Consider the following 15,218-nt stretch of genomic DNA (forward strand, 5'->3'; position numbering starts at 1 on the left):
GACCCCCAGAAGACCCTGCCCGCGGGCCCCGCCCACGCTGACGGCTCTGTTTCCCACCCGCAGTGTGCCGGGGAGGAGGACTGGGTGGACAGCCGGACGGTCTACGTGGGCCACCGGGAGCCCCCGCCAGGCGCCGAGGCCTACATCCCCCAGAGGTACCCGGACAACAGGATTGTCTCCGCCAAGGTGAGCATCCGCCTGGGACTCCCCCCGCGGCTCCTCGGGCCCTCAGAACTCCCGAAGCTGGGACCACCCGCCCCTGAGTGGCCAGGCTGCACGCTCATCACCAAGCCCCCTGTCACCCTGCAAATGCTGTTAGGGCGTCACAGCACGTCCTCCTCACTTCGCTTCTAACTGTGTCGTGTTTAAGGGTCAGATTTGAAGTCTAGGGCTCATCCTCCCGGCAACACTTACCAGTCGTCTGGCCACCTGCCAGGCTAGAGCGCCCTCCTCTGCAGAACACACGGCACAGGGGTCGCCCGTGCCACCAGCCTGTGATGCCTGGCACTGCTGGTCGTGGTCCAGAGGAGGCCCTCGGATAGGGACCTGGGGCCTGAGTCCACAGCGGTGGACGTCTGTAGATTCAGACCAGGTGATGCTGAAGGCTAGACACACAATCATTTTCATTTAAAAAACAGCTCAGGATGCAGAAAATACAGCTTAGCTTGTAAGAAATAAATTTACAAACGGGTTTGGAGAATATGTTGGTGTATCTATGTCTTCTTGGAAAGAAAATGTTCATTTCTACCCTGGAAGACTGTCAACAGTGGCTCCTTAAGGGCACAAACGCCTGTGCCGAGTTAAATCTCCAGCCTGATCTGTGACTGGTGAACGATGTGTGGTCCACGTTCTGTTCCCTTTTGAGCAGAACATGGTAGAAGAAGGAAAAGTAAGAAATGACCCCAAATGTGTGATCCCTTCCCCTTGCTTCTGACCTCACACCGAGCCCCGCAGCCAGGGCCTTCTCGAACCTCAGCCGCGCACCCCCTGCCCCAGACTCAGAGGACGATGGGGCATCACCAGTTCACAGCGTGGTGCTTGGGCACACAGAGCACGTGGCTGCCAGCTCTGCCCTCATCACCGCAGCTTAAACGTCCAGTTCGGGCTGTGCGGTCTCCCCCCCCCCGAACACAAGACTGAACTCCTTGAGACCTCGGGGCTTGCCTTCCCGGGAGATTGTGTGTTTTTTAGAGTACCCGAGTGCACCTGTGCCAGAGCCCTGTAGGGTACAAATGGCCACAGCCTCACCGGTTTGCGGACACTCTGGGTTTCCTCTCCGCGGCTGGCGAAGCAGAGTCGCACTGGGCCGCCCCTGTCTCCCCAGTGCCACGTGAGGAGGGGGCAGCCAGGCAGGGCTGCTTCTCTGTGCCTGGGGCCCCTCCAGCCCACGGTGAGGACAGAACCCAGAGGGGAGAAGCCCACGGTGAGGATGGAACCCAGAGGGGAGCCCATGGCGAGGACAGAACCCGGGGGAGAAGCCCACGGTGAGGACAGAACCCAGAGGGGACGAGAGCGGCCAGGGCCGGCTCGCGGCTGACGACGCACACCTGGGCTGTGGTGTGAACGGGACACGAGGTAGGGATTGTGGTCTGGACCCACAACTCCCCAAGTTGTGTGATGGGAAAGCAAAGCTTTGCCTGCCTCAGACGTCTCAGCTCCAGCGCAGCAAGCAAGTACGCACTTTGTTCTGCACTGTCCTGCTCTGGGGTTCAGCAGTGAGGGCTCTGGTGTTAGGTTCTGTCCTACTGATGATATCAGCGAAAGGCAGGACCTGACGGACGGATGTGGGTCAGAGTGCATCACTGTGCCTGTTATGCAAAGTATTACCTTATATTGTGGCCCAAGTGTCTGAGCAAGTATTTGGATCATTACCACTCAGCAGAGATCAAAAATGTGCGATTGGCCCTCTGTTAACTATTTGCCAGCTCTCATGTGCAATAAAGACCTCATTTCATTTTATCCGTACAGTTCTGATGATCCGTGCAGTCCTGACTGTTTAAACCATCTCACTGGATTCTCAGTTTTCATGCTGCACATTGTCAGAGGTTAACAACCCTTTTCCCACCGTATTACTGATGATCAGCAGTAATAACTTATGATGGTCATTTATTCCGTAAAATATGTGGCTCACACAACATAACGTCTAAGCTGCAGCACAGGCCTCCTACACCCGGTAGGAATGAAGTAATCATTTAGGTGGTTTTAAATTCCAGATCTGTGTGGTTCCCTGGTAGACTAGGATTTAGGAAGCGGAAAGGGCGTCCTGAAATAGCAGCATTAAAATAGATTAAGACTGATCTGCACGTTTGGAAGGATGGTAGAAGATGGCCTTCTGTAGTAGATACGTGGCGCTTTCTAATGTGGAAGCTTGCAAACACGCAGGAGAAGCGGGGGAGTCTGCGCCTGACCACCCGCTGTCTGCACGGACCAGCAGGTGCCCGGGGTGTTCGTCTGTGCGTCTCTTTCCTACCTCGAGACCATTCTGAAGCAAACCCTAAACGATGTACAACCTCCATCTATAAATATTTCAGCAGATAAAAGACGGGTTTTGAGTAGGACTCTTCCCGCTAATGTGACTTTGCACTGAGTAGTTTGTTAGAGGTGGGGATGCGTTCTGACTTCCTGCGTGGTGAGTGTGCTGGTCTGGGTTCTGGAGACAGGGTGGGCTTCACGGGATGGAGCCTTGAGGGCAGTCCCACTTGGGATCGGGATCTCTAGGAAGGGAGCATGTGAGGGCTGAAAGGTCACAGAATCGCAAAATGAGACACAAGTGCTGTGGTATGACATAGCTTATGTTTCTTTTAATAGCTCCTTTTTAAAGTTAGTGAAAAGTAATTTCCTCATGCCCAAGAACACTGGGCTGGGTGGCCTTTCCCTTCTCCGGGGGATCTTCCTGACCCAGGAATCAAACCAGGGTCTCCTGCACTGCAGGCAGAGTCTTTACCAGCTGAGCCACCAGGGAAGCCCCGCTTATGGCCCACTTAAGACGAAATACATCTCTGTCAAGCACTTACAAAGATTGATTTGTTGGTGCTCTTTCTCAAGTTACAGAATCTCAACGACTCTCATTTCTGAGACCAGTTTGAGCCAGAGCTTCAGTCCTCACCACATTGCTTTAAGGCGCACGTTATTCTTTTATTTTTTCTTTTGGTCTCGCTGTGTAGCCGCTGGGATCTTTGATCTCCGGCCAGGGATTGAACCCACGCTCCCTGCAGTGAAAGCTCCAAGTCGTAACCGCTGGACCGTCAGAGAAGTCCTTGACACACACTGCTCTTTTAATCATTGTATAGACAGAAAGGGTAGAACTCGGACATTTTAGCCGTGAAACTCTTCTTAAGCTACCTTGCATTACCTTGAATTATCTGGGACTGGGCAATTCAAATACGCTGCTTCGAGTCCGTGTTCTGTGTTGGCAGTTTCTCTGTACGGTCAAGAAGTTGATAAAATGTCTACAAACACTCTCAGCTTTGTTTTGTATCAGAAACTAGTCGTTTTTCACTTTGAGACCCAGGGCGGCCTGCCGTGTGGCAGAATAACCACGCGGTGTGAAGTGTGGTCCTGACGACCCCATTCTGTGTTTCTTCTCTGCAGTACACGTTTTGGAACTTCATACCCAAGAACTTATTTGAACAATTCAGAAGAATAGCCAACTTTTATTTTCTTATCATATTTCTGGTCCAGGTAAGGCTGGTCACCTCTTCCTGTTGCCCCAGATGTAAATATAAATAAGTGACATTTATTCTTGGATGATTGACTGGTTTGCTGATAAAGAGGGAGCAGGGACTTGGTGCCCCTTTATCTACAGACCCGTCACCTGCTTTCTTCAAAGACAAGCGTGTTGGTTCAGAGAGACCTGTTAACTAGAGCATGGGTGTGAGCCCCGTGTGCGTGAGCCGGTCCGGCTGCCTTCTGCCCTCATCCTCCAGTCCTGATGGGAGGCCAGGAGCTTCCTAACCTTTAGGAGGACTTACTCGCTAAGCTCCACGTTATTCCACTTATCCCCAAATCACGATGTTCTTGTTGTTCAGTCACTGGGTCGTGTCCGACTCTTTGTGACCCCGTAAACTGTAGCACGTGAGGCTTCCCTGTCCTTCACTATCTCCCTAAATCATGTGCATGTTCCTAAAAAAAACACTAAAAGGAAGAGAGTTAACAGGAAGAAAGTGGAAGCCACAGTGAGATGTGGATAAGGAAACAGGTCAGGCGTGCTTTCAGATCGGCAGCCTGACTCGTGTCAATCAGACAGAACACAGTGGAAGGACTTTAAAAAATTTCCCCCCAGTAATGTATGCAAATAATGTCATTAAAGTGTGGCACCAGAAGCAGAGGGTGAATTGAAATAACACGTGCGCTGGAATTATCCCGTGTTGTTGCTGCTGCTGACACACCCGTAATAAGGAGAACTGCCCTCAGTTTTCTAGTAAAGGAGGATGGTTTACCTTGTATCATTTATCTCCAGTGGTGGGATAGAGTGGGGCAACAGCCAAGTGAGTTAACATGAGTCAAAGTGGATGCTACGATGTGTCCAGGGCCAAGCAGTCCACCTGAAGCCCCTCAGAAGGGTTTCTGAAGCTGACTCACCCACCCTCTGTTCCCTGCAGCTGATTATCGATACGCCCACGAGCCCGGTGACAAGCGGTCTCCCGCTGTTCTTCGTCATCACGGTCACGGCCATCAAGCAGGTGAGCTCTGCAGATGCGGGCGGGGAGGAGGAGGGTCCCACAGAGGGTCTGCTACGGGGGCCGCGTGTCATCCACAGCAGAGTCTGCTGGCTCGTTGCAGCCAGTTCACGGGACATTCGGCTCACCTCCAAAGTTCACTTCTGTAACTGGTTTAGATGGACTCTTGAGTTAAAACAAGGCAGGCTGAATAATTTAGTGCTCATTTGCTGCCCTGAGTATCCGAGGAAGAACCTGTTGTCCTCACGTTGAACCACGTGCAGTGGCCCCTGAGTTGCTTGCCCGCTGCATCCCCCGCTGCCCGGACCCGAGGAGTCGCTCCTGCAGAGGCTCTGAACGTGCCCCCGCACGTAACACAGCCCCGCGACTCCTGACTCGGGGTGGATCCTGCACCCTCTGCAGCCCTGACTGATGAGCCAGTGACCGACGGGAGAGCAGTTCACCTGCTGTTGCCATGACCTGTTCACTGGGGGTTAGTGCTTAACTATCAGCTCTGTTCAGTTCCCACCATTTGGAAGAAAGCCTCGAGTCTCACTGTCCAGCCCCTCCTCCAGCCTCGGCTCCTGGCAACCGCCAGTCCACTCTCGGCCTACCCCGGGTGTTTGTATTAACAGAATCTCACCTTGGTGACCTTTTGTGCCTGACTTATTTCACTGAGCGTGTTCTCAAGGTTTATCCACTGGTAATGTGTGTCAGTGATTCACTCATAGATGAATAATACTCCACCCCGTGTGCAGACCACGTTGTATTTATCCAGCACCCACTGATGGGTATCTGGGTGCTTCTGCTATTCTGGCTCTTCCGGAGAACACTGTCAGGAGCAGTCACGCGGAAGCTTTGTGTGGACACAGCTTCTCGGTTCCCCTGCGTGCATACAGAGTAGAGTTACTCTAATGTTGCAAGTGTCTTCCAAGTGACCGCGGCGTGGACGTTCCCGCCAGCTGTGCGTGGGTTTCCGGTTCCTCCACGTTCCCGCTGAGCCTTGTCACCCGTCTTCCTCGGGTGCGCTCACCCTAGTGGACGTGAAGTGGCACCCACGGTGGTTTCGCATTTCCTTCGTAAAAACGATGCTGGGCATCTTTTCATGAGCTTACTGGCCTTTTGTAAATTTTCTTTCGAGAAATACCTTCAAGTCATTGGCCCATTTTTAAATTGGATTGTGTCTTATCCCTGAGACAATTTGTATATTCCAGATACAGGTCCCTTATCTCCTGCATACTTTTGAACACAATGATGTTGCGTTGAAATATCTGAAAGGCAGCATCTAAATTCTTGGTCACGTTGTTGCTGACGAAGCCATGCTTTCTGTGTTAGTCTCTAAATAAAACATAAAAGCGCTGAAGGCCCATCACAGGAGTCACGGCGCCCGCGCTGCCCCCGAGCGGCGGGAGTCACGGCAGAGCGACTCCTCCCGACCAAGAGAACACGAAGAGCCGAGGCTCAGGGCCGCCTTCGTGAACGTGAGGCCAGTCCCCTGCCGGTCTGCACGGTGAGAGTGTCCGGACTGGTCAGTGTTTGATCCAGAACGGGAGTGGCATTGAAGGCTTCCCTTGTGATCGTCTGGGTTTTGTCTTCCACTCGCCAGTGATCTGCACATACAGATTTGAACGGCGATATGATTTTACCTGTTGCCCATGAAATTGGCTTTGAATGTAGAAGTCTGAAGAGCGGACAGAATGAGAATGTGGCCGTGCAGGCGTCCACACACGCTGATGGGCGTGGCGGGCCATCTCGGGGACCGTGTGGGGTGTCTGATGAGCCTGAAGACGAGCACACAGGGGCCTGTGTCACAGGTGGAGCCTGGTCTGTGCGCTTGAAGCACCCTGTGTGAGCCCCCGAGGGACAGGCCGGGGGGCTGGAGACCCCAGTCCTGACCTGAGTGGGCTCTGCCCCGAGGCCGTGGTGCCATTGAAGCTGAAAGAGCACGGAGGCCTCCTGAGAGCACCCTGATTGCGGCGCAAGGGGCGTCCCCATCCCTAAGGGGGTGCCCTGGCGCATCCTGCCCTGCGGCCATGGCTCCTGGGGGTGGGTGGCGTGTAAGGTGCCCAGCAGAGAGCGGTGGCCACGGCTCCTGGGCGTGAGACCTTCCTGCCACTTCGGCCAGGACATGGTGCCAGGCGGGTGGGGGCGCTGCCCTCTGCAGCCTGGGTCTGCCCTGGCTCCACCCGGGGCGACGGGCCGGCAGCCCTGAAGGGCTTGAGGAGGCGGAGGATTCGGGGCTGTGCCCTTCCGGGACTGCCTGGCCCTCAGCGGCCCTGCCAGCCCCCTGCCTGCATGTTGCCCTGCGGTCCTCTGGGCTGAATCCCGGTTTCGGGGCCACCTGCCGCCCGCCCGGGTCCCCGTCAGCCCTGCTGGGCGTCCTGGCCCGCTGCACGTGGAGAGCCCCTTCCCCGGGGACCGCAGCCCAGCCTCCCCGGGCGTGGAGCAGCCCTTGAGTGTGGCCGCCCGGCCGGAGCAGGCGAGGGCTCACGGGCGTCTTTCCTGGGTCCCGGCAGGGCTACGAGGACTGGCTGCGCCACAAAGCGGACAACGCCATGAACCAGTGCCCCGTGCACTTCGTGCAGCACGGCCGGCTGGTGCGGAAGCAGAGCCGGAAGCTCCGGGTGAGTGCCCGCGGCACGCGGCCCTCGTGCCTTCGGCAGAACTTCTGTCTGAGATTGCTTTAGTCACTGCGTGCAGACCGCCCTCTTCCCCAAGTGCTGCTCCCTTCAGGCAAGCTCCGACCAGTGTTCTCAACCCCTTTCTTCTGTGGGTCAATTTTTAAAGCTGTAAGCAACTGTAGCGCAGGTTTAGGGTCTCAGCGACCTGAGCGGTAGGTGGGTCCACCTCCAGGACGTGTCTTTATGTAGATGGGGTCACACAGCCTGTACCTGTCAAACTGGCTTTCCTCTCACAGTCGAACTCCCTCGGGGCTCGCCAAGGGTGGGCATCTGGACGCCTTTCTTTGCTTGGAGAGTCCGTGGGGGTGGACCAGGGGGGTGGGGCTGTTTCTCCAGATCGGGGCCATGATGAATAAAGCTGCTGTGAGCATCTGTGTAGAGGTTTTTTATCGTGAATATAGTTTCCTTTTCTCTGGTATAAAAGTCAGGAGCTCAGTTGCTGGGTCATCGTGGGAAACCCCGTCTTAGTGGAGCGGGAGCAGCCCAGCCGTGCCCTGAGAGCCTGCCCACCCATGTGTTCCCGCCAGCTCTGTCCCAGCACCCCAGCAGTGCTTGGCACTGCCTCTCGTCTCTGTGGCCCTGATTCTGCGTGCGGTCTCAGCATGCGCCGCCCTGGTGGCTGGCGAGCAGCTCACGCCTGCTGTTTGCCCTCAGGGCGTCTTCTTCCGGAGACACCTGTTCTCGCTGTTGTTGCTTCTACTCAGTCCCTCGTTCAGTCCGGCTCTTCGTGATCCCGTGGACTGCAGCCCTCCGAGCTCCCTGTCCTTCACTGTCTCAGCAGGTGTTCCTTCTGCCCAGAACTCCTTTTTCTCTGGTGTGTCATTCACTTCAGTTCAGTCGCTCCGTTGTGTCCGACTCTTTGCGACCCCATGGACTGCAGCACACCAGGCCTCCCTGTCCATCACCAACTCCCGGAGTTCACTCAGACCCATGTCCATTGAGTTGGTGATGCCATCCAACCATCTCATCCTCTGTCGTCCCCTTCTCCTCCTGCCCCCAATCTTTCCCAGCATCAGGGTCTTTTCCAATGAGTCAGCTCTTTGCATCAGGTGGCCAAAGTACTGGAGTTTCAACTCCAGCATCAGTCCTTCCAGTGAATATTCAGGGTTGATTTCCTTTAGGATGGGCTGGTTTAGGATTTGTGGCCCTTGCCCGCTTCCTGCTTGGTTCATTGAGGGTTTTTACTGTGGAATGTTGAGAGTTCACATATTCTAGACGCTGGTCCTCTGCCAGAAATGCCTTAATGGGGTATTTCGCTAAGCAGAGGCTCTTCATTTTGATGAAGTCCAGTTCACTGACTTTTCCTTATATGCATGATGTTTTTAGTGTCAAGTTAAGAACTCTTTGCCAAGGCCTGGTGGCCAAAGACTTTCTCCTGTTTGTTTTTCCCTTAAAGTTTTTATAGTTTTAGATTAAGTTCCTTATCGATTTTGTGTTACTTTTTACGTGAAAGTCCTTTTTGCCCAGGACTGCCCGAGCGCTCCAGCTCGTCTGTTGGGAAGGCTGTCCCTCCTCCATTGACTGGCTTTTGTACCTTTGTCCAAAGCCCGTTAAGCCCATTCTGTCGTGATGGCCTCTGCCAGTCCTCTGCTGGAACCACACACTCCTTTTCACTGTGGCCACATCCCAGGCTTTACGCCCATGGGATGACCGCTCACCTCATCCTCCTGGATGGAGTTCAAATATTGCAAAGTATTTCTATCATAGCAAAATAGAATATTGCAGAACATTCTTTCATCATGCCCCGTGGCGTGTCCAGGGTCTAAGCGTCCAGTGGTGTGTCGACCTCCCTGGTCTCTCCTGGGTTTGGGCCACATGCTCCGGAAGCTGCCCTTCTCAGCCGCGTCATCCACACGCTTTCCTTCCAGCGATGCTGTGACGGCGTCCGTGGGAGCCCCGGCCCAGAGGCTGGTTCCGGTTCACAGCGCTGTCTGTCGTCTGTCCTGCAGGTTGGGGACATCGTCATGGTCAAGGAGGACGAGACCTTCCCCTGTGACCTGATCTTCCTGTCCAGCAGCCGTGCGGACGGGACCTGCCACGTGACCACCGCCAGCCTGGATGGGGAGTCCAGCCACAAAGTAACATGCCTGTTCTCTGCCCGTGGGACCCCCTCCTTCCCCTGGGAGCTGTGCTCCTGTGGCCGGAAGCTGCACAGGGAGTGAGGCTCTGTGTCCAGGGACCTCTCCTTCCCCTGGGAGCTGTGCTCCTGTGGCCAGAAGCTGCACGGGGAGTGAAGCTCTGTGTTCAGGGACACCCCGCCCTCCCCCCCACCTTCCCCTGAGAGCTGTGCTCTGGTGGCCGGAAGCTGCACGGGGAATGAGGCTCTGCATTCAGGGAGAGCAGGGACTGTTTCCTCTCGTTTGCATCTCCTCGATTCCCACTTTCTTCTTCCCACCCCAGCACCCTAACCCTCAGCCTCTCCAGATAACAGAAGCAAGTCCACGTTCCTTTTTAGCTGCTGCTTAGCGAGGGCACCCAGTTAAGGACGTAAGGAAGAGATTGTTAGAATTTGGACGTTTTCATTTTACCTGTCAAAATCAGTGACTTCACCAGACTGGAATTGTATGGAAAGTGAGTCTCGATTTTGCCCGCTTATTACTTCAATGAGCATCTTTTTGTTAAAGTATCTTAGTAAGGATTTTCAGAAATGATGATTCATTTCTTACATTCAGTGTGGAGTTCTGTACTGGCAGCTGGTACTAAACAATTTTAATTAATGATCACAAACGAAAAGCACACAGCTGTTAATTTTAAGGATTTCACTGTTTTGAAAACACAGACTCTTGCAGGGAGTTTATGAAAGTGAGCCTGGCCTGTGGGTCCAGCATTTCTGAGGCTCTGGCTCCCGTGGACACAGGAGCTTCCCCGAGGGGCAAGCCCTGAAGGGTGCCCTGCTCCTCCCCTGTGGATGACCACAGTCTCATCACATGATGCCTGTAGGGTTTCCACACTCACTCTCACATTTTCTACATCCCGAATCCCAGGGGAGGAGCCTTGTGGCACAGTCGTCTGTACGGAGAGCAGTTTTGGGTGGAGGGTGCTCGGTGTTCAGTGGCCGTCAGAGCTTGAGGGAGGGGTCGTGTCCGCTCCTCCCCAGCCTAGGCGAGCCGTTCACACCCGACCACGGGCAGTGGGCTGCCGTCCACACCCCCACCCAAAGGGGGACGTCCCTGCCCAGATGCGGCCACCCTTCTCGGGAGCAGATGCCTCGAGGGTCCAGTGCATCACTGCGGTCAGGGGGAAGCCACACCCGTCCACACGTGGCCTGTGGCCGACGTCTGTATTTGGGCTCCTGGGCTCGAGGCACCGGAGCTGTCTCCTCAAGAGCAGAGGAGGGGCCCTGTACTGGTCACACCTGCAGAGCGCTCCTGTCCGTCAGATGTGGACAGAGCTCTCGTGAGGACAGTTTAGAAGCTCCCCAGTGTGGGACGCGCCGGAGCTTTCACATGTTAGCCGGATGCTGTGATCGTGCCCCCGTCATTGTGAATCCTCACACGCTTGCCCGAGCTTACTCATCAGGGTTGGGGAGGAGATGGCGTCCTCCCAAGCCGGCCCACCTGTCCACCATTCCTGGTGCCCTCAGGGCCCATCTTCGCAAAATGGGGTCCCAGACCAGCAGCACCAGCAGCCCTGGGATCTGCTTAGAAATGTGGTTCTCGGGCGCCACCCAGACTTTTGGCCTCGGAGACTCTGGGGCAGGGCTGGGGCCGTGGCGTCTAGTCTGGACAGATGAACCCAGATGTCTGTTTTGGAGGAGACTTGGGCTCATTGAGGTGGGGCAGGGCTGGGGCCGTGGCGTCTAGTCTGGACGGATGAACCCAGGTGTCTGTTTTGGAGGAGACTTGGGCTCGTTGAGCTGGGGCAGGGCTGGGGCTGTGGCGTCTAGTCTGGACAGATGAACCCAGATGTCTGTTTTGGAGGAGAGCTGGGCTCGTTGAGGACGCTGGCTGAGGACGCTGTGCTGGCGCCTCTTGGGTGCAGGAATCACGCGCGGGGGCACCTGTAGTCTTACAACGTTTTACATCTGCAGACTCTGTCCCATACGGTAGCCAGGCTTTGTACTCAGGCTTATTTATGTGCATAAACATTAAACACCGGGGCTGCCCCAGGACGGGGCTCCCACTGCGGGGAGATCGTGTTGCTCGTTTGGGCTGTGACCCCCCATGTCCTGTCCGTTTGCAGACCCATTACGCAGTTCAGGACACAAAGGGGTTCCATTCGGAGGAAGACATCGACAGTCTCCACGCAACCATCGAGTGTGAGCAGCCCCAGCCTGACCTCTACAAGTAAGCGGGCCTCCTTCCCGGGTCCCCCGCCCCTTGCCCCCAGGGCCTGGCTCCTGGCTGGCTGGGGGTGGGTGTGTGTGTGCATCACTGGGGAAGCCCAGGCCCCTCCGATCTCTAGCTCTCTGTTCAGATACTTGAAAAGGCTTCGTGGAACTAAACGTGTTGAAGAAAAATGAATTTTTTGTGCTTCGAAGAAGTCATTTTAAGAAATGTCATTTAAGTCATGAGCAAGTAAAAGCAGGGCGGGGAAGAAGCGTGGTTGAGCCCCCCACCCCTGTGTTCTCGGGAGGACCTCAGCCCTTCTTAGAGACGGAGGTACGGGGTGGGGGCGGTCCAGGAGCCAGGGTCTCAGGTCCTGTTCCCTCCCGCCCCCCCGCCGCCCTGGCAGTGACCTGACCCTCCCGCCCCCAGGTTCGTCGGCCGCATAAATGTTTACAACGATCAAAATGACCCTGTGGTGAGGTGAGTTCTCTGCTTCTTGTGAACGCTGGGGGGTTTCATGTCTATCGTTCAATTAAACGTGGTTCTTTTCCTGATGAGAGCTGTTCATGGTCGCTGTACAGTGGGTTTGAGGGGGTTCTGTCTGACTCGAGTCTGGGCTCTGTCCCATGGCTGGTTTGAGGAGGTCCTGTCTGACTAGAGTCTGGATTCTGTCCCATGGCTGGTTTGAGGGGGTTCCTTTCTGACTAGAGTCTGGGCTCTGTCCCATGGCTGATCTGAGGGTGTCCTGCCTGACTAGAGTCTGGGCTCTGTCCTTTAATTGGTTTGAGGGGAGTCCTTTCTGACTAGAGTCTGGATTCTGTCCCATGGCTGGTTTGAGGGGGCCCTTTCTGACTAGAGTCTGGGCTCTGTCCCGTGGCTGGTTTGAGGGAGTCCTGCCTGACTAGTCTGGGCTCTGTCCCGTGGCTGGTTTCTCTGGTACATACGTCTGGATGTGTTAACACACTAACCACACCATGGAGAATGTTCTCCCGAGAGTCTGCTGAGGGTGCCTTCACAGCAGATGACGGGAGGGTGCGGTTCCCCGTTAGAAACACCTTCTGTAGCTGAACAGACTATGAGGCCGAATGGCTTCTGACTTGGAGGCCGTCGGATCGGCTGCGTGAATCTGCTCGTGGTCATCTCCGGGCACCTTCTTGCCCTGGACATCGGGGATGTGCCTCCCAAGGGCCTGTTCCGGGTTCACGCCCACCAGGGATGGGAACCTGCTGCAGGGGATGCACAGTGACCAGTGTAGGTCCCAGCTGGGCATCCACTCCCAGACCGCTGGCGGCTGGGAGCTGACTCGGCCCCGAGGCTTCGGACCCCGCTCAGCCCGGCCGTGGGCTCTGCGGCCTCCGCTTCCCAGGCCTGGGGACGTTTTACCCGCGCGAGGTCTCGAGGTCTGCACTGAGGGGACTGCCTTTGAAGTCCTTTTCCACAAACCCTGCTGGTCAGAGATTGATTTTCCTCCAGTTCACACGTCTTCAGATTGCTGGTGTTCTGGTATTACCGTGTGTATTAAAGAAAACACTGGCCCGGAAGTAGAAAAGAAAATGGAGATTAATGTCGAATAAGTAGTTGCGGGGTTTCTGTCCTTGAGAGGCTCCAGGAATTGCTTGTTTTAAGGAAGCAGTTGGCACCTTTTTAGCGTGTGTTTATCCCCACTCTTCATCAGCAGGTTAGCAAGAGCTTTCCAGACCTGTGGAGGCCTTGCCTTGGTCTTTCTTAAACACATATTGTTCTAAACGTGAATGGCTGGTTAGTGAGGAGAACCAACCTGTATTCTTGTGCCTCGTGAGGATTAATTTGTATTTGAAGGAGGGTGGATAGATTGAGCTGGCTCCATAGCACCAGTGGGTGAACCTGGAGAAGTCAGCACGGCTGGTTTTCCTTATTTGATATTTGTACAAAGTTGATGCCTGAGTCTCTTGAAAGAGAATTACTGTTACCGTATTCTGATACTTTATCTAGTTTTGCTTGTTTTAGTATTTATACTAAAGTCAGCAGATTTTTAATATTTGGATGTTTAAAGATGTTTATAAATTTGTGGTGTGGACAGATATGAATTGTATATCCAATTTCCGGATCCTTTCTGAGTGATGTTTCTTCATCCTCCTGTCCAAACCAGGAGCAAAGTGCTTTTTAAAATAAGTTATTTTTAGACACCAGAGACACTGTATGAAGGGCCACTTGTTTCCGTAAACACCTTGGACGTGCGCTGCCGTGTTTGCCGACAGAGGCTGACAGTGCCTGTAACAGAAATGGACGCGTGTGTACCAGGGCGCCCGTCCCACGAGGCTGTCGGGCTGGGGACCACGCCCTGAGACCGCGGACGGCCCTGGGCAGACCCCTCGGGTCAGGGCGTCCCAGCCAGCGCGCCCCACTGGGCAGGCCCTCTTTCTCGTCTTCACCCTGATGTGGTCCTGAGCCGGGTCAGCTGAGTACACGGGATGCATTCACGCTTATATCGTTCAGTAAGTCCTCAGCCTCCCTTGGTAAAAGGAAATCAAATGCTAATTGAATGAAAAGAAAACTTGAGCAAATTTTCCCCTCTACCCCAAATCCCTTTACTCTCCAAAGAAAATCAGGAGAACATTGTAGATGTAAAGTTAGTGAATCTGAATCTGCTTCTGATTCCCTTTCTGCTCTTGGGAAATGAGAAGAAATGATTACTCGGTCAACAGAGGGAACCACTGGCCCCCGAACCCCTAAAGGCAGAGTTTGTCGGCTGTTGAGTTGACTCATCTCACTGTTGAGTCCCAAGTGCTTGTTTTCACATGAATGGTTTTTAACTTCCTCGGTCGCCCCAGCACAGCAGTGCACGGGTCACTGCAGACTCACAGGCCAGCTGCGTCCAGGGCCTGCGGCTTGGCTGCGTGCTTGTGGGTGCCTCACTGAGCCCCCAGCGCCTCTCTGAAAGCCAGACTGTGTTAATGTGTGTGATACTCCCCCAGGATGTGCTAGAAACAGCTCAGTGAGTCGCAGGCACCACTTGGCATCCCCAGCGCAGCCGGCCTCAGATGTGAAGCTTGTTGGGGCGGGTTTCCGGGCTGGTCTGTGGGGTGGCACTTCTGGGGAGGGCCCTGGTGCTGCTGGTGGTGAGACCCTCGCTGTCTCTAATGGAGTGGCATCAAAGCCTTGGGGGCCACCCAGTGGGTCTGGGGCCCTGATGGAGCTGACTGTGGGAATCTCCCAGCAGACGGTTCTTACTGGCCCCAGGGAAAGAGTGCCTGCCTTTCCTGGGGCTCGGCTAGAGTTCATAGTCCAGATACAGGCGGATCTACACTGAGATGGTTTCCTCGTGAGATGCAGTGTCGAGCCTGTGAGCTGCTTCTCCACTGCCCTGTTTCCTGTCGTCCTTCTCTTTGCAGGTCATTAGGATCGGAAAACCTGCTTCTTAGAGGAGCCACGCTGAAGAACACCGAGAAAATCTTTGGTAAATGTTCTAATTAGTGAATTATTAACACTAGCTGCTAAGACTAAGGGCCCCGTAAGCAGTTAAAATCCGTGGAGGTGCCTGAAAGTGTCTCTTTGTGCTCTGAGGTGCTGTGGATTTATGGTGGCGAATTGTCCTAAGAAAACCAGTCTGCACGCACGACCACAGTCCCCCA

The 15,218-nt window shown here is 54.7% G+C and overlaps 1 protein-coding gene across 5 annotated transcripts in view; it reads left to right on the forward strand.

Annotated features, from left to right (window-relative positions):
- The window catches only part of ATP11A (ATPase phospholipid transporting 11A), a 104,703-nt gene that overhangs the window by 49,685 nt on the left and 39,800 nt on the right, over positions 1 to 15,218 (forward strand). For all 5 annotated transcript variants that reach the window (XM_027558013.1, XM_027558018.1, XM_027558015.1 and 2 more), the window contains exons 2-9: positions 64 to 186; positions 3,592 to 3,681; positions 4,602 to 4,682; positions 7,175 to 7,282; positions 9,289 to 9,417; positions 11,522 to 11,625; positions 12,037 to 12,087; positions 14,979 to 15,043. In XM_027558013.1, coding sequence (XP_027413814.1) covers positions 64 to 186; positions 3,592 to 3,681; positions 4,602 to 4,682; positions 7,175 to 7,282; positions 9,289 to 9,417; positions 11,522 to 11,625; positions 12,037 to 12,087; positions 14,979 to 15,043 — 751 coding nt within the window. The remainder of the gene's footprint in view (positions 1 to 63; positions 187 to 3,591; positions 3,682 to 4,601; positions 4,683 to 7,174; positions 7,283 to 9,288; positions 9,418 to 11,521; positions 11,626 to 12,036; positions 12,088 to 14,978; positions 15,044 to 15,218) is intronic.

This window comes from Bos indicus x Bos taurus, chromosome 12 (assembly GCF_003369695.1).
Source record: "Bos indicus x Bos taurus breed Angus x Brahman F1 hybrid chromosome 12, Bos_hybrid_MaternalHap_v2.0, whole genome shotgun sequence".
Lineage (NCBI taxonomy): Eukaryota > Metazoa > Chordata > Mammalia > Artiodactyla > Bovidae > Bos > Bos indicus x Bos taurus.